General features: G+C 38.4%; 1 protein-coding gene across 3 annotated transcripts in view; it reads left to right on the forward strand.

The window, feature by feature from the left end:
• The window catches only part of SOGA1 (suppressor of glucose, autophagy associated 1), an 82,553-nt gene extending 64,798 nt beyond the window's left edge, over positions 1–17,755 (forward strand). For all 3 annotated transcript variants that reach the window (XM_058176131.1, XM_058176129.1, XM_058176132.1), the window contains exons 10-15: positions 1,274–1,441; positions 6,120–6,371; positions 7,294–7,365; positions 8,651–8,721; positions 9,238–10,660; positions 12,125–17,755. In XM_058176131.1, coding sequence (XP_058032114.1) covers positions 1,274–1,441; positions 6,120–6,371; positions 7,294–7,365; positions 8,651–8,721; positions 9,238–10,660; positions 12,125–12,274 — 2,136 coding nt within the window. In that variant the 3' untranslated portion in view covers positions 12,275–17,755. The remainder of the gene's footprint in view (positions 1–1,273; positions 1,442–6,119; positions 6,372–7,293; positions 7,366–8,650; positions 8,722–9,237; positions 10,661–12,124) is intronic.
• Positions 17,756–21,388: the final 3,633 nt, after the last annotated feature.

The raw sequence follows: 21,388 nt of genomic DNA on the forward strand, positions 1-21,388 counted from the left end.
CAAGATGCAAAGGAAAGAGGAGGATTGGATCTACCTGATTTTAAATTATATTTTGTATCTTGTTGTTTAGTTTGGATGAAAGAGAGGGCATTGCTGAGAAATAGAAGGCCTTTGGAATTAGAAAGGCATGATCTCAGATTTGAGTGACAGGGATATTTGTAGCATAACAAAGCTAAGGTTAATGTAGATATTAAAAATCATTTTTTCAGACATGCCATATTGATATAAATACAAATCTAAGTGCTGCCTAAAACTCCTTTATGGCTTTCTGTACAAGAAGCATTTTATAGAGGAGAAATGATAAGTAAACACAAACAGTTAACATTATGAGATATTAGAATTCTTTAAGGAGGCTGTAAAAAAATTAAGGGGAGATTTGGTAGCAGATGGATATACTAGTCAATGGATTTCTTGCATACAATTATTATAAATATTTAAAGTAGACAAAATAATGTATGATTTTGAACACTTTGAGTCTGATACAAATACATGCACTAATTTAGAGGAACTGAAAAATTAATATACAATTGAAATCAGAGGCTTTTCTTTTGGGATTGATGAACAAATAGCTGGAACAAAACCATGGAACTTTGTTTTTATATGGCTGCATCAATATTATTATATGTAAAAAAGTGGAAAAATTCAACACTAGCCACAATGAAGGAATGGTTGGTAAAGATGATGAAACATGCAGAGATGGCTAAATCGATGTCCTTAATTAAAGAGAAGGAACATTTTTGTTTATTAATGATGGGAAAACCCTTATAGATTTTTTTTTGCGCAAAACAGAAGAAAATGAACTTAAAATTATGGTTTTGATGATTGGAAAAACTAGATAATAGGAAAAAAAATTCTTATAGAGTAAGAGGTAATTTTTATTGGTACTTATAATTGCTGTAAAGAAAATCAGAATCAAAAAAATGAATAAATTGCATAAAATATGCCATGCAGGTTTTCCCTACTATGTTTAAAAACTGGTTTTATATTTATAGCCCACTCTGTCTTTAAAGAATTTATAATGGTAAAGAGTGTCTCTTTCCTTGAATAGTTAAATAGGTTAGTTGAGAGAGAATGATTTAGTCAAAGCAAATTTGAATTTGGGGCACTTTGGTCTTAGTCCAACATCATACCTCACTGCACTTCAACATTTCTTTTGGCATGCTGTGCCTTCAGAATCCTTTCTGAAACTGATATAGTTTGGTAACTCGTTCTTTATATTGCACAATATAACATGAACATCGTATTTTTTTCCTTTTTGTATTTTTTTTTTTAGCCTCATGAATATACCAAGACCTTGTCAGATATGAAGGTGATCTTGAAGGAGCTATGCACAGAACTACGGGAAGAGAGGAGAGGCATGAATGAACTGCAGCAACAGTTTGCCAAAGCCAAAGCTACCTGGGAAATGGAGAGAACTGAACTCAAGAGTCTTATCACTCAGGTTAGAACCCATGAAACACATTTAGAGCCGGATGCCAAGTTGATCAAATAAAAAAAAAACTATGTCCATTGTAATGTAACAACAGATAGATGGTGATTGCTACGTTTGTAATAGCTGCAAAGAAGATTGAAAGACGCTGCTTTAGATATTTTTCTTTTCTTTCTTCGTTCATTTTTTATTTGTTCTTTTATAATCTTTTCCTATTCTTCTATGTTTCTGTAGTTTTTTAAATCTTTATAAAATCTTCTTTTAATAAAAGTTTAAAAAAATGGAACATTTGAATTGAGTCTTAAAGACAGCATGAATAATTTTGAGCAGCCGGGATGTAAGAGTTCTAGTAAGCCATGGTTCTCTGCTGTCAAATCCCTGCCTTACTGTGTTGTTCTTATTCAGGAGGAACAAATCTGCTATAAAAAGGAATGCAACCAGGATTCTTTGGTGGCCACAGAAGAGGCTTAAATGCTCCTTGTTTTAAAATAATCTTTTCTGTTGAGAAAACTGGTGAGCAAAGTTTTGGGCAAATTAAGCAAGTAAAGCCAGAGACTGAAAAGAGTAACTTGAAGAGAAAGCATTTAGTATATTTACACAGGGGGGGCTGTTTAGATTAACGTAATAGGAGATGGAAGAGAAATCCTCTTTTCCACAGTAGTCTTGAATAGTGGATGCGACATTAACTGTTTTCCCCAGCCAAGCCTACTGCCTTGAGGTATACTGTCAAGCCAGGAGTTGTAATCTATTGGACAGGAAGCACAGCAAACTGAGAAAGGCTGTTATATGGTTATCTCAGCATGTGGCTTACTTTTCTAGGCATTGGGACAAGAAACTGCATGTCATCGTTGCCAATGTACATCTTGTATATTGAAATATATGCTACATATGAATTATACAATATATTTCAAGGCCTGCAAATATATAAAGCTGTGTAGTTTGGTTATTTTGAAGATATTTTTTAAAAAAAATGTTGGTTGCTACTAGAAAAACAGTCATCATGTACAAAACCTCTGTAAACGCTTAGCATAGTCAAGTGTTTTAGCCATTGAATCTAGAAGCCTTGATAATTACTTGAGAGGTAGCTAACCAACCTGCCTGCCTGTCTGTTTGCCTGATTTGTGAACTTTAAAAAGCTATTCCATTGCAGGAACTGGAATATTTTCAAAAATTAAAAATATACCATCAGAGATAAAACAAACAGCATAATTGCATAAGAAAATTGTAAGGAACCATATAAATACTATAACACATGGTTCAAAGTATCAATAAAGCAGCAGATAAAATTTAGAAGAAGAATTGTTTATGTGATAACAAAAGCAGACATCTCTTGTCTATTTCCTTCCATTCTTCCACTCCAGCATGAGGTTTCCCTGATGGATGAAATTGCTTTGTAGTTCATAGAGGAGTTGATCAAAGTTGCTAATGGGCTGTAACAAAGTAGAGGCAGATTGAAAGAGTGGATTTTTTCTCATATGTTTTAAGCACAAAACCAGAGAAGAAACAACTTCCATAAGCAGAGATTTCCTCAAAATTCAGTTAAGACGAGTAAATACATTTTTCACTAATGAACTTTAGGTTAGGTTACTCACCTCAGTTGAGAAATTACCTATAGGGTGTCTCTGCAGTGGGTAGACTAAAAGAATGAATATCAGCCTGCTGTTACAGAAGACAGATGCAAGAATATAAGAAGAGCCTGAGAAAAACTGTTAGGAAACTTCACCTTGAGTTTTGGGAAGGTTCCTCCTTTTCAGTGATGGCATGCATGGGCCATACTGTATATTGCATAGTGTAGGGGGAGGTTTTGGAGGTTGCAAAGTCAGGTGAGGACCTTTTTTCTAAACCAAAACTATTTCACTTGTGCTACCCAACCTGTATTACAATTCAGACGGGAGTTGAATAAGGTTACTAATGGGTTATACTGTAAAATTGTAGACAAAGCTGCAAAAGAAACAAGTAATTTCTACATGTAGTGAGACAATAGTGAGAGCAGTCAAGACCAGGGGTCTCCAACCTTGGCAACTTTAAGACTTGTGGACTTAAACTCCCAGAATTCTGGGAGTTGAAGTCCACAAGTCCACAAGTCTTAAAGTTGCCAAGGTTGGAGACCCCTGGTCTAGAACACACTAAAATGGCAGTAGGTATTTCAAAATGTTATGGTCGCTTGTAGAGTATTTGTAATTCTTCTGAAGGTTAGCTCTTATTTATTTGTCCAATTTTGTATAGCCTTTTCCTCTATGCTGGTATTTGATAAGTGTAGGCACTGTTGCAGACTTAGTAACTGCTTGCAACGTATTGTATTTCTGATTACATACAAAGAAAAAGGTGATAGCGAGACTCTTGTAAACTGGTATTTCTGTCCCTTTCAACGGCTGCCTGAAGGTTATAATGATGAAGCCCCAAGAAATGACCCACTTGTTAGTAATTTACTCTGGAGATGCCTTTATTATATTTTTCATGGATTCCCCCAGATGCCTGCTACCAGTTACTTACCCAGAATGGCATCTGCATTAAACTGCTATTATTCATAAATGTAACTATCTTGTCCAATTATTATCTGAGTAGAATAATAATTTCCTCTTCAGCTGTCTGAGCTGTCAGTTTGCAAGAGAGCCTCGGGAAAAGTCTTTTAGAATTAATTCACTCTTCTATGGAGCTGCCGCAGAAGTTCAGAGCTGTGGCTTTTGCAGCTAGTGTTTCAACCTTTGTGTCCTTAAGATCTTAGTCTCTGGTTGCACAACTGTACTATGGAAAAGAATCTTTGGATTATTCGTGATTTGGAAATTCCTTATTACTACTTCGCTTAGCTTGATTAATCTCTCACAATGAGAACAGCGGTCACTGTTAACTTCCCCTCCCCCCCAAGAATTCTCCCTATGCTAATCTTCCTAAGCAACAATTTATTGTGCTTTTTTTGAGAATTAATTAGCTTCACTTCTATCCATTTCATTAAAGGGTGCAATCTCATTTTCATCAATGGATTTCTCTTGACTTCTGGGTGACCATATCTCCATTCCATTAGGCGTACGGTTTGCAGTGAATATCATGAGTTTGGGGATTTGCCTGCACCAAGTGAACTGATTGCTTTAATGAGCTCATCATTCCCAAGACTTTATCACATGCTCTGTTTAGGATTAGTATTTGTCTTCCTTTTTAATACCCTTTCTTAATAGCTGCAGAGATCTACAGCTTGATAGAAATATGGATTTAGGACTTGAATGGATCTATTCTAATTCTTTGTTAATCATCACTTTTCTCCCAATTAGGCAGTGGTCCTGTGATTTGTGGATTTTGCTCACAGTTTATTAAGTTTATAAAAGTTTTATTTCCATCTGTTATAGGAATAATGTTTTTGTGTGATATCAGAATCTTGTCTGTTATCTGACTATTCTGAGATAAAAGCATGTATTTTTTTCTCCTTACTTTCCAAGATAATCAAGCTTTTCACATGATTCCTATCAGAGCAGGGCAAGGAAGGAATTTCTGGTGTGTGTGTGTGTGTACCATTCACTTTAAAACATAAGAAATTTTTTTTGCAGTCCAGTGGATTATGGGACCTCTGAAAGGCTTGAGTCTTACCTCATTTTGACTCACTAATATACCTTTCTTTTCTGCTTTGGAGGAAGAACATGAAATGCTCTAACTCCCTAGTTCCTAATCAGTCACTTTTGCCATGAAATCATGGAATCAATCTGTTTTTCTTCCTGTCTGACTTTACGACTTCATGAAGGACAGCACCAGCTTAGTCTTCCTTCGAAATCTACAGAAAATATATGAACTTAAAAATGTGTTATTGCTGTTGAAGATTGAGGCTACAGACAGATTTTTTATTTCATTCATAAATTCCCAGGAGCTCAGAAAATTTAGAAATGATATGAAATCATATTGGCAAGAGTGGAAAGGTGGTAGAGCAAATTAGCAGCATAAACTTGAATTTGGAAGGAAGAAACTCAAGAGAACCAGATGGATATTTCTTCCAACAGCAATCCTAATCATGGTGCTAAAAAAATGAATTACTCTAGGAAGTGAATTTGGCAGTTTTAGTGCCACCCAGCCACCCAAACTATTCTCTGTACTGTAGGTAGTTAATGCTATCCCAGTATGGTGGGATTGCAATGCTCAGAATTCACAACTTGCATAAATTTAATAATTTACTAATATCATTGGGGAATAGTGGTTCTACTTCTTGATTGCTGCTTAGTTTTGCTCTTCCCATTCTAATCCCAGGATTTCATAGGCCTTCCCCAGCCTGCTGCCACATCACATATGTCAGACCATATCACTGCAATCTAGAATGACTGCTTGAATGGGACTAGGTCAATAATGAATGCTTTAAAGAGGGAAATAAGTGAGAAGACTGAAATGGTCTTGCTCTTCCAAAACTTATTTATTTATTTTATTTTATTTTAGGAAATTTATATCGCTTTCTATTCGCACATGGCGACTCAAGGTGGCTTACAAGAATATAAAAATCTCATATAAAAAACAATAAAACTAATAAAAGAGAGAATCATATAATAAATTAATAATATGGTATAATAAAACAACTGCCTGCCCCAGCAATAACACATCACATGAGCCATTTAATGGGCTCCATCCTACTCTGTGTTCCCCAGGCCCGCTGACAACCAGGTTTTCAGCGCTTTCTGGATGCCTTCATTTTAATTCGTTTTATTTTTTGTCCTTGCAGTTAGAAACTAAGACTGGAAAAGGTCCAGCAGAACGTGCTCTTTCTGAGTGGAAAACTGCTCTGAAGAGAGAACGGGAAGAGCATCAGCATCTCCTAGCTGAATCATATAGTGCTGTTATGGACCTGACCAAGCAACTTCAAATCAGTGAGAAGAACTGGGACCAGGAAAAGCTGGAACTCTTGGATCGTTTTAAGGATGAACAGCAGCAGGCAGAGCAACAGGTGAAAGAACTGCAGAATAAAATTAACCAGGTAGGAACCAAGAATGTGTGCAAAATCTATCTTGTCTTCCTAGCTCACATTCTTTTTACAAGTGTAATTTTAGTACTGCATATTGGATGAGAGTCATGTGCCTTTAAGAATATGCATAGCACAAAGTGACTTCTTGAATTCAAACAACTGTTTAGCATTGGAGTAGTAATTCATAATTTTTGGATTCCCATTTTTTTTCCTTCCTCCTATCCAGCTTCTTAGGATTGTTGTGAGGAGACAAACCACACAATCCCTATTAGAAAAAAGGCAGGATGAAAATACTGAATAAATAATCATAAACAATGACTAGGAGCTGGAGCAGGCATCTCTGTGGTAAAAATAAAGTGAATCACATTGCCCAATTCCTGTGAGATCACACAAAAGAATGCCAAAATAGTGCATACCTTGGCTATATAGATTGCCAGGTGCACTTTCAGTGATTATGACCGTTTTTTCACTAAATGGTTAACCTAGTTCATCAATCCCCTTTTTACAGCAGATGCCAGTAGTATATACGATAGAAACACAGTGAAACCAGAGGTGGTTTTCCATCTACCTCAAAAATAGATGAGTGAATGTTACTTCCTAAAGATTTTTTTTAACATTACCAAATGACTAAAGTAAAAACCCTATAGTTGACTTGATTGGAGTTGGCAGCTCCACGGGCAAAGTTGGGAGAGGCTTACTTCTTTTTTCTGAATCTTTTTGATATGCCATGACATCCTTCTGCTTGTGAGCTGAGAGAGAGAGACACACAGAGAGAGGCAGAGAGAGAAAGAGAAAGTGATCCTAAAGCAGTCGTGATTTTGCCAAGTCAGGAGGTCTCCACAGATACTGTTGAAGCAGATAAGAATATAAACGGCAAAATAAGTGCTTATGAACTGGCTGAGCATTTGATAACTTTGTTTTGTAAACTATTCAGCTTCAGAAAGGTGCCAACCGATGGGCCTTAAAAGCCACTGAAATGGAGAAGCATGGTGGTAGCTGGAAAGAGGTAAGCCGAATAAACATATTTTATTCCAATTACGAGATTAATAAGGGCCAATATTGGGCTATTTGTGATTTAGTGGCTGCCCAATTCTGTATAGTGTACCCTTTAAAAGCAGGAAAGATTAAAATAGGAGTACAGATCATAGGCATCCAGAAGAAAAGAGCATACATGACTAATAAACAGAAGTCATATAGGGACTCGATAACCAATCTCAATACCTGGGAGAACAACCAGTTTTCAATCACTTTCTGAACCTTTTAAGTGGCAGCCTTATAGTGTTGTTCTAGAGAGAGAGAGAATTGGATATAAGCTGTAATCATAGGCTGGAAATAAAGGGTAGGTAATGATCACATCCAGAGATATGAACTTTCTAATGTCTTTTGACTAGATTTCCAGCATTAGATAGATCTTAGTGTGATCCAACAAGCATGCAAAGTTTAAGATTCTTTCTAAGAAACAGATAACATTTTGACAATTCTGGATTTCTGGTTTATACTTCCATTACTCATATAAGCATCCTGTGTCTTAGAACCAGTGGTGAAGTGCTCCCAGTTCGGACTGGATTGCCCGATCCAGTAGTGATGGCGGCTGGTGGTTCGGAGAACCGGTAGCTAAAATCCCTCCCACCACCACCATGCCCAGTTGAGCCGCACGATCATCAGAAGTGTTTTTTTTTTTAACTTTTAAAAGCATTTTTTCTTCGGCCGAAAAAAATGCTTTTAAAAGTTAAAAAAAAAAGCCTCTGATGATTGCGTGGCTCAGCTGGGATCATCAGAGCCTTTTAAAAGTATTTTTTCTACAACCTCTTCGGCTGAAGAGGTTGTAAAAAATGCTTTTAAAAGGCTCCTCTTACAATCCTAGATAAGTTGCCTGGTCATCAGAGGCTTTTCTTTACTTTTAAAGGCAAAAAAAATGCTTTTAAAAGAAAAGAAAAACCTCTGACAATCAGGCAACTCAGTTGGGATCGTCAGAACCCTTTAAAAGCATTTTTTCTACAACCTCTTTGGCTGAAGAGGTTGTAGAAAAAATGCTTTTAAAAGTTAAAAAAAAAAGTTGGCCACGCCCACTCAGTCACATTACCCTCCCCACCAAGCCACGCCCACGGAACCAGTAGCAAATTTTACATTTCACCACTGCTTAGAACTCTTTCTTGACTATTTAAAGGCAAACAAGTAAATTTTAAGTTGACATAGAGAACTGATAAGACTCTTACTTTATCTGAGCTTCTCTATATCTGACACAAGATCATAAAAGCACAGTTGATAAAAGCTTCTTTATGTTTTTTCAGACCCTCAATGAGAAAATCACTGACAAAGAGACAGCTTCTGAAATTGATATCAAAGGAAGTAATTTAAAAAGGTAGGATAACTGTTGACAGATGACCAGTCTATTTTCAGTGGACATTTACATTTCATATTCAAAAGCATATTTTAGACAGAAGATGTAGCATTTTTGTTATTTTCTGTGCACATGTTTCTCTGTCTTACTATGACACCATCAATGATTTGTATATTAGCATAAAATTGAGAATATCATTTTTGTGATAAAAAGAAAGTGCATGTTACCAGTTTTTTTTTTTTTGCACCAATAACCCAGAGCATACTACTGCTTTTATTCTACTCCCATGCTGAAAATGTCATTTTGATGATGGCACTATTTTTAAATACAGAATTATTTCACCTCCTTTCTATCCATTCTCACAATAACACTTGTTTTCGCTGCATCCTTAGACATGTTAAAAGATTAATTGGAAAATGACAGGGAAACTGACAGAATTGACAGAGGGGGAAAAAGTAGATATCTCTTAGGTAGGACTCATAAAACTTTCAGTCCAAAAGTTAGATTGTTACTCATTGCTTTCTCTTGTTTATTTAGGACAAAGTCAGTTTCCTCCATGTCTGAATTTGAAAGTTTGCTTGACTGCTCTCCTTATCTTCCTGGCAAAAGCAGCACTGTGAACATAGACAATACCCATAACAGAAAAGGATCTCCAACTACACAGAAGTTGCCAGACCCTGCTGGGATCACTCCTGAGAATTTTGCTTGTATGAACAGTAAGCAGCCTACACCCGAGAGCCTGGCTGCAGAGAAGCTGGATGCTTCCCCTTGTGAATGCATTCAGACAAATGACTTACCTACATTGGAACAGACCCAGAAACAAATGCAGAGGAGCTATACGGCTCCAGACAAGACTGGGATCCGCATATACTATAGCCCACCTGTTGTTCGCAGGTTGGAAGCTCCTCTAGTGCACAACAGAGAGGAGAAGATCATGGTTGAGCCTGGCTTCCTATTCACAATGGCTAAGCCCAAGGAGGAGTCAGACAGCTCAGAAAACATGTATAGTCGGTGGTTGTGTAACTTCTCCAAGCAGCATCGGGAATTACTTGACGGTAGTCCTGTTAGTGAGAAAGCTGTAACTCCAGTGTCCAAATTTCCACCATCTCTGCATGGGCTTGAAATTTCAGGCAACATGAGTGATGACATGAAGGAAATCACCAATTGTGTTCGTCAGGCTATTCGTTCCAGTTCCCTAGAAAGAAAAGTAAAGAGCACCTCTAGCCAGACAGTGGGATTGGCCAATGTTGGTACCCAGACTATACAGACAGTCAGTATTGGTTTGCAGACAGACATACCCAGAGGAAGCATCCACAGTAGTAAGAGCTGGTCTCCACGAAGCTCCTCCCTTGTGTCAGTGCGCAGCAAGCAGATTTCAACTTCTCTGGACAAAGTCCATTCCAGGATTGAACGGCCCTGTTGCTCTCCCAAATACGGTTCTCCCAAACTCCAAAGAAGATCATCATCTAAGCTGGATAATTCCAAGGATCGAAGCTTGTGGAACCTCCATCAGAGTAAGCAAAATGGCTCAGCCTGGGCTCGGTCCACCACTACTAGAGACAGTCCAGTTCTAAGCAACATTAATGATGGCTTGTCTAGCTTATTCAATGTTGTGGAACATTCTGGGAGCACAGAGTCAATATGGAAACCAGGATGCCAGGAAAGTAAACCCAAGCCAGAAGCACCTAAATATGGTATAGTGCAAGAGTTTTTCCGGAATGTGTGCGGTAGAACTCAAAGTCCCACTTTGGTTCCTGACAAGAAAGACCCAGTTGGAGGGGACAACAGTAACAAGAAGCCAGAACCTTCCTCAGCAATGCTGCAGCTTTTGGAAAACACCTCCAAAAAAGCTACAAAGCAGAGCTGTAATGAGGAACCAAAGCTGTCCAGTCTAAGCCAAGGTGGCAAAGACAGAACCTTAAAGGAGACTGATGCTGTTTCTGCTACTATTGCCAATGAGGTAATATTTATTATAAGATATGAGATATATCCCTTAGTAGCAGAGGCAAATAAGTTTCTAGCCCCCCTCACCAATGAATTAAAGTATAGCATAGGATATTTTCCATCTACTAAAAGTGTGAAGGCCAAAACACAAAACTGTAAATGACTTTCATAATAGTTTAGTATGGACTGCACAGTAGTTTTAAAAATTCAGATGAATCTAGTAATCATATTTGCCTAGAAGGCTCATGGAAGATACTTATTCTAACTGCATGAAACTAAGGAATGTATTAATATGTGCCTTTGACACTTCACTTTTTTCCAGATCAGGATTCATTTATAGTCAAGACCAGGAGTCTCCAACCTTGGCAACTTTAAGACTTGCAGACTTCATTTCCCAGAATTCTGGGAGTTGAAGTCCACAAGTCTTAAAGATGCCAAGGTTGGAGACCCCTGGTCTAGACATTGATTTCAATAGCTATTCTTCTTTCATACAATGTCTGTTTTAGGAATGAAGTTACAGGCAAGTGGTTTTTAATAACCTGAAATAAAGGTAATTAGATATCAGGACATATATAAAATAGAAGTTGGGCATACATTGCACGCTTAATTATCTTTCATATATTTGATTTTATTTTTTCAGAATAATTGAAGTATACAAATCTTTGACAAATAGATCTAATTTCATAGTGATATATGTGATGAGATAAGAATATTGTAGTAAGCCTTACTCTTTCCAGTTTTTTCCTCTGGGCTTCCTTGTTATATCTTATCAATTTTTCTAGATGGGCAGCCCCACAGAATGTCTTGGTAGTGCATTAATTTCTCTCTCTTGGGACACTGCTACCCCCTGTTTTGTTCTGGGATTGCCTTTATTTCTGCCCAGCCTCTCCTGGACTATCTCTTAGATTAGATACCAATTAATATCTAATTGGTACTAGATTAGATACTGTCTACTATCAGTTGGCTTACATGTATATCCCCAGCAACTCAACAGTAAGAAGAAGGTGGTTTCTAAAGAGCAAGGCTGGAAATTAGCCAACAATAAAATTTAACATGAAACAAGCAAATATGTAGCCTATAGTAAAGATTATACAGAATAGAATGAAAATAGGAAAAGTATCTGGTGCTATAAACATCAACTTCAGCACAAACTATATATATATATATACACACACACATATATATATTCTTGTCACTCTTTGAGTTAATATCTTCCTTCATAAATTATTTTAATGAAAAATGAATACTTCGTTATAGCTGACAACTTTTTTCACTGGACAGTTCTGTCTTTTTCTTTTGTCAAGAAAAGGGGAACTAATAGCTATAATAGTTGAGTACAACAGGCCTTTATGCACAGACACCTGCATAAAGGAATTTACTGCTACGGGTAACATGAAGATTCCTGCTCTTAACCGCCATATCAAGTCTTCATTTGAACCTGTTCTTTTTCACTCATTGTTTTCCTCCTCCCTCTTTATAGGATATTGCTTGTGATTGCAGCTCTCAGTCGTTGACTTCCTGTTTTTCTCGGTCTTCGCGTTCAACTGTCCGACATTCCCCTTCTAAGTGCAAATTGCATCCCTCTGATGGCAGCCGGGTGGAAGAGAAAATAGGGCCCTCAAGTGAGTGAAAGAACTACAACTGATGATGGAAGAACAACTCTGCCATGAAGCTACCAATCTCTTCGGCAGTTCTAAGATTGGCTGTTCCTGAGCCAGCCACAGCTAAGGAATAACACTCTTTCATGGTTGGAGCAATATCTTCTACTTTCTTGTAGCTCATTGAGGAGATCTGCAGTACAGAACCTACAACTGGCATAGCCAGGGACAGAATGAAAGCGTCTCTGGGTTATGGGCTCTTGTCCCTGGAAACCTTTTTATTCCTACCTGCCCACTCACGATAAGAATTTGAGCAATGAGAGATGAATGCTGTGCTGTGGTTCATGACGTTGGATGTTTGCGTGCCTGCGAGTGAGTGAGTTCTATTTCCCAATTCAAGGAGAGGCCTTTTTTCATTTGGGAACAGCATTATGGGAAAAGGCATCGGGGAATATTGTGAGCTGGTGTATTGTGCTGACTGGCTTGCCTGCTTAGTCTGTAAGAAAGAAGGCACCACAGATTAAGAGTTGCTGCTTTTAAGAATCAGATGTTTATACAGAGAGAGAGAGAGAAAGAGAGCAGACTGAGGAGAGGCTGTGCTTAGGAATTCTGCTACAATACCAGGTTGAATAAGCAAGCTGAACACAGATCAATTCTGTTTTGTCATTATATCAGGATGGATAGCTTTCCTCAGGCATGATCAGCCTACAACGCTATTAAGCCTCATATCCAGCCTGCTAGATACTGGTCAATTTTAATCTATTGTAGTGGCACCAGCAATTACATCAGGTCTTAGTAAAAAAAAAAAAGTGGGGGGAGTTTGTGTGTGTGTGGGGGGGAAGAGGGTCGGTACATTTTATTGTCCACTTTTAGCAATCTGCAGTAAGCACCAGGGAAAAATGGCACACCTTACTTTCCTGGCCCTATGCATCAGACTTCCTGTGACAACTGAAAGCGGAGCTGGATTTTCATCTTTAGGTAGTAGGTATCTTCTTTCTAGTTTAGAACAAGTATTGGCCACCGTTTCTTTGCTTGAATAGCCAGAGTGTGGGTAAATCTAGGAAATTTAAAACCATGAAATGCTGAAACCTTCGTGTCTCCACACTGCCTTATTTCCCTAATGCAGATGATGGTGCTATAGATCTTAAAAGAAATTATTTCGATCTTTTTCTTATAAAAATGCCAGTATCTTTGTGATCCACAGACTTCTTTGTTTTAAGGTGTGGGTATGAAATAACAAAATGCAAAGCTGAGTAAGCACAGGCCTGATAAAACATTCCAGATTCTTGGGAAGGTTGTGTGCAGATGTTCACCTTAGGACATCTCACAGTCGTTCCCACCTGACACTCCATTCACTAAACAACCTACTGCCTAGCAGATCCTTACATTCATTTTCTGCAGAGGATTAAGACAGAAGGGGAAATAGTACTCCAGCTGAATTTTTAGCACAGTCCTGTTAATGCAGGCTCTTGTAAGTCTTTAGGGTCCCTAAAACAAAAGGAAATCACTTGGTGACCTCAGTACAGGTAGTTCTTGGTTAACAACTGTAATTGGGATTGGAATCTCTATTGCTAATCAGTGTGTGCTGTAAAGTGCAACATCACATGACAGTGCTACTTAGCAACAGCAGTTCTGGCAGTCCCTAGTTACCATTGTTAAGCAAGGATCTCATGTGATCACAGCTTCCAACTTCCCACCAGCTTCCCCATTGACTTTGCTTGTGGGAAGCAGGAAAGGAAGGCTGCAAATCATTAACGTGTGAATGGATGACACTTGCAATGTTAGAAATCTGGGCAGGATAAAGGCTGCACAGCATACCTTATAGATTCTCTCTAGCCCCTTTATTAATAGTTGTGCTCCAAATAGTTTGACTGGAGAAAATCAGGGCATTTGGCAACATGAGCTGTTGTGGCTGAAGGGTAGGAAGCCACACAATACTTTTAAATAAATACATTTTAAATAAGTAAGCAACTTAAGCTGCTCCCTAAGTGCCCCTCCCATCAGGACACATTGGGAGAATGTCATCAACCAATGCAACCAGCTCATTTTCAAACCCTTCTGCTGGCTCCCCACCCACTCAGAATTGGTCTTGAGAGTTAGCCTAAAGTAGGGTAGACAGAATCCTGATTCCTTTTGTGTAATTTCTCTCTAATATTCCAAATATCCTGCATATAGAAAGGTGTAGGTCAATGGCAAATTTAGAATAAAACTCTTTCTTGACTTGACAGCTGTTGCAAATAATAGAACTTTGATTTGAAACAGTTTTCTAAACGTGCTATAATCCCCAATTGCTTTCACATGTAAAAGGACACATTTGCTCATTTCTTATAAGACTGCTCTTGAATAGAGATGTAGTCAAACCATGATTGGTTAGCCTACAGAGAAGGGGGGGATGACACATTTTTTTCTGGCTTTTCACATTACTAATTGAGATACAGCTTTGGGAAATCTAAAACTAAGTTGCCTTTCAAAATCCTTGCAAATACTTTCTAATGCTCTTCTTCTAGAAGTTGTACAAATTTTGAATGATTTTCAATACATTGCTTCATTTATATCTTGCACTTCATGTTTTTAATTTTTATTTCTCACTACTGTGAACAAATACTTTTGTCATTTGCATGACAAAATTCAGGAGTTTTTAGTCCAGTTCACTGTCAAAATAATTAGAACTGTAGGAATTAAATGCCTCTATCATCTTGTTATTAATGGGTTGCTTTGAGTGGGGGAATGTCTGGTGAATGTTTGCAGTCATAAAAACCCACTCTAAATTCTTTTGCAATTTAACCTGGATTTTGCAAGGTATAAATGATGCTGAACCTATTTATTTATTTTACTTAATTTATTCTCAAGTAGAACCCCAAGTATTGGAAAGTAGGGCCTTTTTTTAGTCCTTGGAGAACTCTGCCAAGCCAATCTTCTGTCACCTCAGAGTTTCCAGGATCACCCATTCCATTATCCACATCTTTCAAGCATGTCTTCACTTCCCCAAAGGCTAGTCTATTGCACTGAACATCCATTTCAGCTGTAACCTTAATAGGAATACCAGACCACAGTCCAAATACAGAGAATGATGAAGATTGTTTCATCAACTGTTTGCCCCCTTTTGCATTTCTCTCTGAGAAGCAGTCCCCTAATAGCTAAAGTGGAATGGTTGTGTATTTTTCTACTACGAAGTCATTTTTGAGGCTTGGAATAACATCAGTTGATTTGGTTCTCCTGAATGTTCTACTGTAATCCGTTCTGTAATTCTTTGCCTCCATCAAATATTAACTGAAAGAGAGGAAGACTCAATTCACAAAGTAATTAAGGAAGGGATTGTTCTCCTGGGACTCCATATAAGCAAGAGTTTCCTTGCTTAGCTTTTGCCCACTAAATGATGGCTACCTAATCTTTCTGCCGTTACCTTCCTATTTGGACTCAAAGGTCCAGGCTGCTGTTCCTAATTAGGAAAGTGCTTTAGAAAGCGTAACCTGCAGCTTCAGCTGTTGTATATTTTCTCAGAAACAAGTGGATGTCATAGAATTTACTTATGAGCAAATTTACTATCTTATAGCTGAAGATGAAAGATGAAAACAAAGTTAGTTAGGGAATTTGACAAATTTACACCAGGTAGCATGAATCTTGAATTCAAGCAGAAAAGTGAAATTAATTTGGTTAATCTGTTTCTAACTGATACAGTTATTCTTCCAGGAGTCTGTGTATAGCTTGGTCAGACTCTTTGAAAAGAAGTAGAAGGAAAAAAAAGAAGCTTTAACCAATCAAATTTGTTTAATCCCCCCCCCCCACATCCCCCCCCCAGCCATTATCTGTCTTTAAACAGATATTAATCCTGACATTTATTTGGTATTTAAAAGTAACTCTATAATCATGCTTTCTAATTGAACAGATCATGTTCTGGACAGTTCTACAGCCGAGGAATCCTTTATAATGCTGAAAGGGTTTCTTTAAATAATGGCATACTCTAAATTTATATTAGGGTTGATGAACCAGGTAGAAGATAACTAAAACAAATATACCATTTAATTATGGATTTTCAGGTTTAGAACAGGTAGCCGCAATCTTGCACATCAGTGCATAAACTCACATTTTTCTCAGGGAAGGCAACCAACTCCTAATATCAAAGTGGGAGATTCTTTCAAAATATTAGAAAGGGTATTGAGGGGAATCCAAATAAAAGTAACACTGCCAAACGCTTTTAGGTATCTCCGGATAAAAGTCAGTGTTATTTGCAAAGGATGCGGCAAGTCATTGCCAGTTAAACAGTAGTGAGGCTCATGGGCATCATTTGGGGGAGGGGGGGTCAAAGAAGGGGCAAGGGATTAAACTGCAAACATTGCAAGCTAACATATTTTCATCAGACGTTGGGCTGCAAGCATCATCCCAGTGGAATTATTTGCATCAATTGTGGCTTGCTAAAACTGTTGCTAGTAAGCATGTAACACTCCCTAGGGAAAGGGAAACCACCAGCATTATGTTGCTTACACTCTTATAGAGTCAGTTCCTGTTTTACCTTAATTGTATCCAAGTGCAAAATAAAGTGATGTTTTCTATATTTAACTTAAAACATTAATAGCTTGGGATATTCTTGGATGAATTTTTATTGAGTACTAGTCAGCAAAACCGGAATAATGGGCAGCTAATGAAGGATAGTGGGCCAAAACTGAGGGAACTGCATCAGAGAAGAACTTCAAGTACATGATCCTATATTCTCTGATCACATGAGACTCCGTATATTGGTATTAAAGTCTTGAGGGCTACAGGCTCACAGCTCAGCCTCATTAGCTTTAATACCAGTGAACAGTGATCTCCTGTACCCAGGTGGCTGAGAAAAATTCTTTGGCAGGTCAGCAAGTTCCATGCAAATCTCACAACTATGGCCTTGTTCTTTATCTACGCCCAGTTGAGGGTGTATTCCAATTGCTACTAGGAATCTAGTGGCTTTTGACACCCTAGGCTGCGCCATCTTCACCAAGCGCCTACTGTTCCAGGAAAACAAAGATACTGTCCACCTAGCTCTTAATGTTGTTATCTACATACAGTATTGGATAGAGGCTGGGCCTGTTTTCACATGAAGTACAGCACACAAAGCAGACACTAGCAACTAACCAATAACAACCCAGCCTGGATAGGTTTTCTAGAGCAGCCTCTTTCTCTTTGCTGCATGAGTTTGTAAATCAGGGTGGGCAAGGGATGGAATTTACAATGATTGCTAACTTGTGGTGTAAATACTTCCTTTCGGGGGGTGGTTTTTAGTATTTTCATTGGGAACCCCTTCCTTTTTTACTTCTACTTTAAGGGTTGTTTTCTCTGTTTTTGTTTTCATTTTTTATCAATGCCTTTTAATTATTTGTAAATTTTAAAAGTTTGTCTTGTTTTGTAAATAATTGTTCTGAATATTTCTGAGTATGGAATTAATGGAAACTGGGACATTTTTGTCATTTACAAGTAACAACCCTGTGCCTCAGACAAGATTTGTTTAACATCCCTTTTGCCAATAAAGTCTGAATCACCAAGACGTCTTGATGCTTATTCCAGTTGCACATTGCCTTAGCCGAGTTGATGGAAACCTGGTGACCAAAGGCACCCAAAGATATGGACGGTGTGCCACCCAAATGTTTTCATGCAATGCCCTTGTCATTCCCTGATTTGGAAAAAAAAATCTCAGCAAAATCTGCACCGCATCTGCACATGATGGCCGTTCTATCCCATTGTCCTATCAAAATTGCTTGGAGGTAATTCAGGAACTAGATTTCTTCCCTATCTGGCAGATTACGTCAATCATGTCCTATTTTTCTGCACCCCACTCTCCAAGGAAGGATATCTGTACCTGAAGGTGTTGAAATTTCTCTATTTCACATCTGCCTTAGATCTCAGTTCACAGCTTCCTTTTCTGTACCTGAATGTGCAAAAGAATCCTTGCTAAACTCCACCTGTATATACTGTTGAAAGGTGAATTTGATTCATTGAAATGTATTTGTCCATTGTCCTCTTTTCATCTTCATACCTCTAAGTATGAATACCTTTCATTTGTGCCTGGGTGAGTATGAAGAGACCATACAGTAAGTGCATGTATGAAGACAAACTAATTTCAACTGAGTTTTGTGTTGCCAAATGTTTAAATCTTAAATCAGGCACTTTTAAAAGGCAACCCAAGAGCTGAAAAAGTACAAACGGTTCTCTTTTAAGCTATTTTCCTCATTGTTACCTCCCTGTTTTTCTTCCTGCACAGTACCACGTGCATATGGAAACCCCTAGCATAAAAACAATGTGGGGAATGCATTATTTAGTGGACTGAGTCAAATTACAGACTTCCGAGGTGGCTTTTAATTAATGAGAGTGAAAATAGTGCAATCAGGGCTTTGTGTTTGTTCTCGAAAGCAAGAGAATAGATCAGGGGATTGTCTGACAAATAATATGGAAGAGTAAACCTCATTTTCCTTTCAAGCTAATGAGAATTGTCCCAGACATTGTCTGGCCGGTCACCAGAGGTCTGGATAATAGGAACACCTCCCGGGTGGGGGATTGAACATGGAAAATGTAGTAGTGGGAAATACTTCACTGGATTCTCCCAAACAGACCCCTGAAAGCAGCATTTATTAGTTGCTTTTAATAGCTACTCAAAATGATATGAGAAATATTTTAATGTTTGTAGTAAATAAGTTTTCAAAATCAGGTAATGCTCTCTATTTTCCATATAGGTTGGTTGTAAACGAAGAACAAATTTTGATTACATATTTTATTTTTACTTTCCAGGTTCTCATTTTAAATACATAAAGACACTACACTAGTATAATTTTAAAAACATGTTGTCTCCTGAGCTTGTCTAACTAAAGAAAGCATCTGGCTATCCAATTTGTCCCATGAGAGTTCTGCCATACTTCAAAATGTCTAGCATGAATTATGTTGCCAAGAACGTATCCTATTTCATACACACATATGTGAAAAAAAATCATAAAGAATGTATGGTAAAAATGTGCTTTGGAACAGGAAGGGCACAAACCTATACTTGTCTGCAACATTTTTAACCAAACTGGCTTTTCCCAGAATCATATGGCAGTGTAGATAAAATTCACAATTGCAGGAAAAAGCATGCCCTTTGTGCTTTTGAATCCAAAATTTTGGACAGTCATAGTAAGTTAACATAGGCTCATTCATTTGGCAGCTTAAACATTCATATTTTCCCTGCACACAGAAAAAAAATGCTTACACTCAGCCTGTTGACATTGGGTAGCTTTTCTTCTGGATTTTTATTTTGGCATTGAATGTTGGCATAAATCTATGCCATAGCACGCAGAACACTGGCTTTCTGATTTAACTTTCCTCATCTGATCAAAAGCAATCCTGATCAAAATAAACATTGCTCTTCCTTGGATTCAAGTTGATTATTTAACCATTACCTATATCTGACTGGCACCCTTTGTGTATGTGTGTAGAAAGCATTTATTATGCATGTGTCACTTACACAAAGAGTTGAGTTATGTTTTGCCTCACTCTGTAAATTATTCGTTGTTCATATTATCATGTAGGAGGCAGCCAGGAATTTGTTTCTCTATAGAAAGCCAGTCTTAAACTAGTGTCACTAGTGCTAGCAGTTGGGAGGAGATGCCTTACAAGGGAGTGGACTTTGAGTACAAAGTACGTGCCCCATCAAGTGTGAATGGTATGTACATATACAATTTGGTATGCACTCTGTAAAAACTTGCATGTTACAGCTCCATTTTTGGAGATTAATTACAGAGTAAGAAGAGGCACTGGATGACTTTTGTGGTTTCCTTCTGATTAACAGTAGGATAAAGGAGGAGCATCTCTGCTCCTCCTGGTAGAAAATTCCATGTAAAGGCAAATATACGTGTCCCAGTATAATGTTGCAGGATCTAATTTGAGTCAGTTCACCAGGACTAAACATTTAATCTTCTGAGCTTTCGGATTAGTGGTGGGCTGCTACTGGTTCACCCTGGATCAGGTGAACTGGTAGCGGCGGTGGTGTGAGGCTCCGCCCACCTGCCCAGATGTCTCTGTGTACACACGCAAACTGGTAGCGACTGAAATTGAAACCCACTACTCTTTCAGATCCATGCTGGAACCCCCACTTAGGAAATTTCTCTTTCTCCAGAATGTTCTGGTTCAGCCTTGAGCTATTCTATGCATAGAATTTATGGGCTGTAATTGGAGTGTTGATGGCTGACTATTAAGTCATTGGTTGTTGCTTCCTTGTGCTACAGCAAACACCCCAATTAACAACTAAAAGATTCACGCCAGGCACCATATAAATACTACACCTAGAACAGCCCAGTGACACATTCTGGTGTGAGATAAGTTCTCTGAGGATGGGTTCCAGCACGAGTCTGAAAGCTCGGAAGACTAAACCTCTAGTCCCAGTGATCAACCCAGATTGAATCCTACAGAGTTCCATTTCTTATGTCTTGTTAGCTTACTTCAGCGGTTCTCAACCTGTGGGTCGGGACCCCGTTGGGGGTCGAATGACGATTTGCCAGGGGTCGCCTAAGACCATCGGAAATATGGGAAGTATACTTGCAAGTTGAAGAATCGCGCTCCAATGGTTGACTTCACAAGCCAGCTGCAGGCTCTTCAAATCGCTAGCCGAATTCGGCTTCAGGTGTGATCAATTAAAAAAGAGAAATCTTTGCTCTGATGTCTCCCTCTCAAGCCAGCTGCAACCACTCCCAATCGCTAGCCTAATCTGGCTTCAGGCATGATAAACTTAATAGGGGAGGAGTCTCCGCTTTAATGCCTCCGTCCTCAAGGCAATCGCAAGCAGTTCAGATCGCTAGCCAATAGGGCTTCAGGTGCGATAAATTCAAAACGAAAATAATTTTACGGTTGGGGGTCACCACATCGTGGGGAATTGTATTAAAGGGGTCGCCACATCATGGGGAATTGTATTAAAGGGGTTGCAGCACTATAAAGGTTTCGAACCACTGGCTTACTTCTACAAAGAAAGCCCCTCCCCTCATTTAAAGACACATGATCTGGATGCTACTGTACTTCTAGTACTCCAACAGTACTGTCAAAAAAAGTTTCTTAGGTTTTGAGATCTCCCATTCCAGATATTTATACTATTCCCTCTGGTTTAGTTCTCTGAAACCAGTCATGTGCCCTGTCACTGCTTTTCTCGGCCAAGAGGA

Source organism: Ahaetulla prasina, chromosome 3 (genome assembly GCF_028640845.1).
Source record: "Ahaetulla prasina isolate Xishuangbanna chromosome 3, ASM2864084v1, whole genome shotgun sequence".
NCBI classification, from domain to species: Eukaryota; Metazoa; Chordata; class Lepidosauria; order Squamata; family Colubridae; genus Ahaetulla; species Ahaetulla prasina.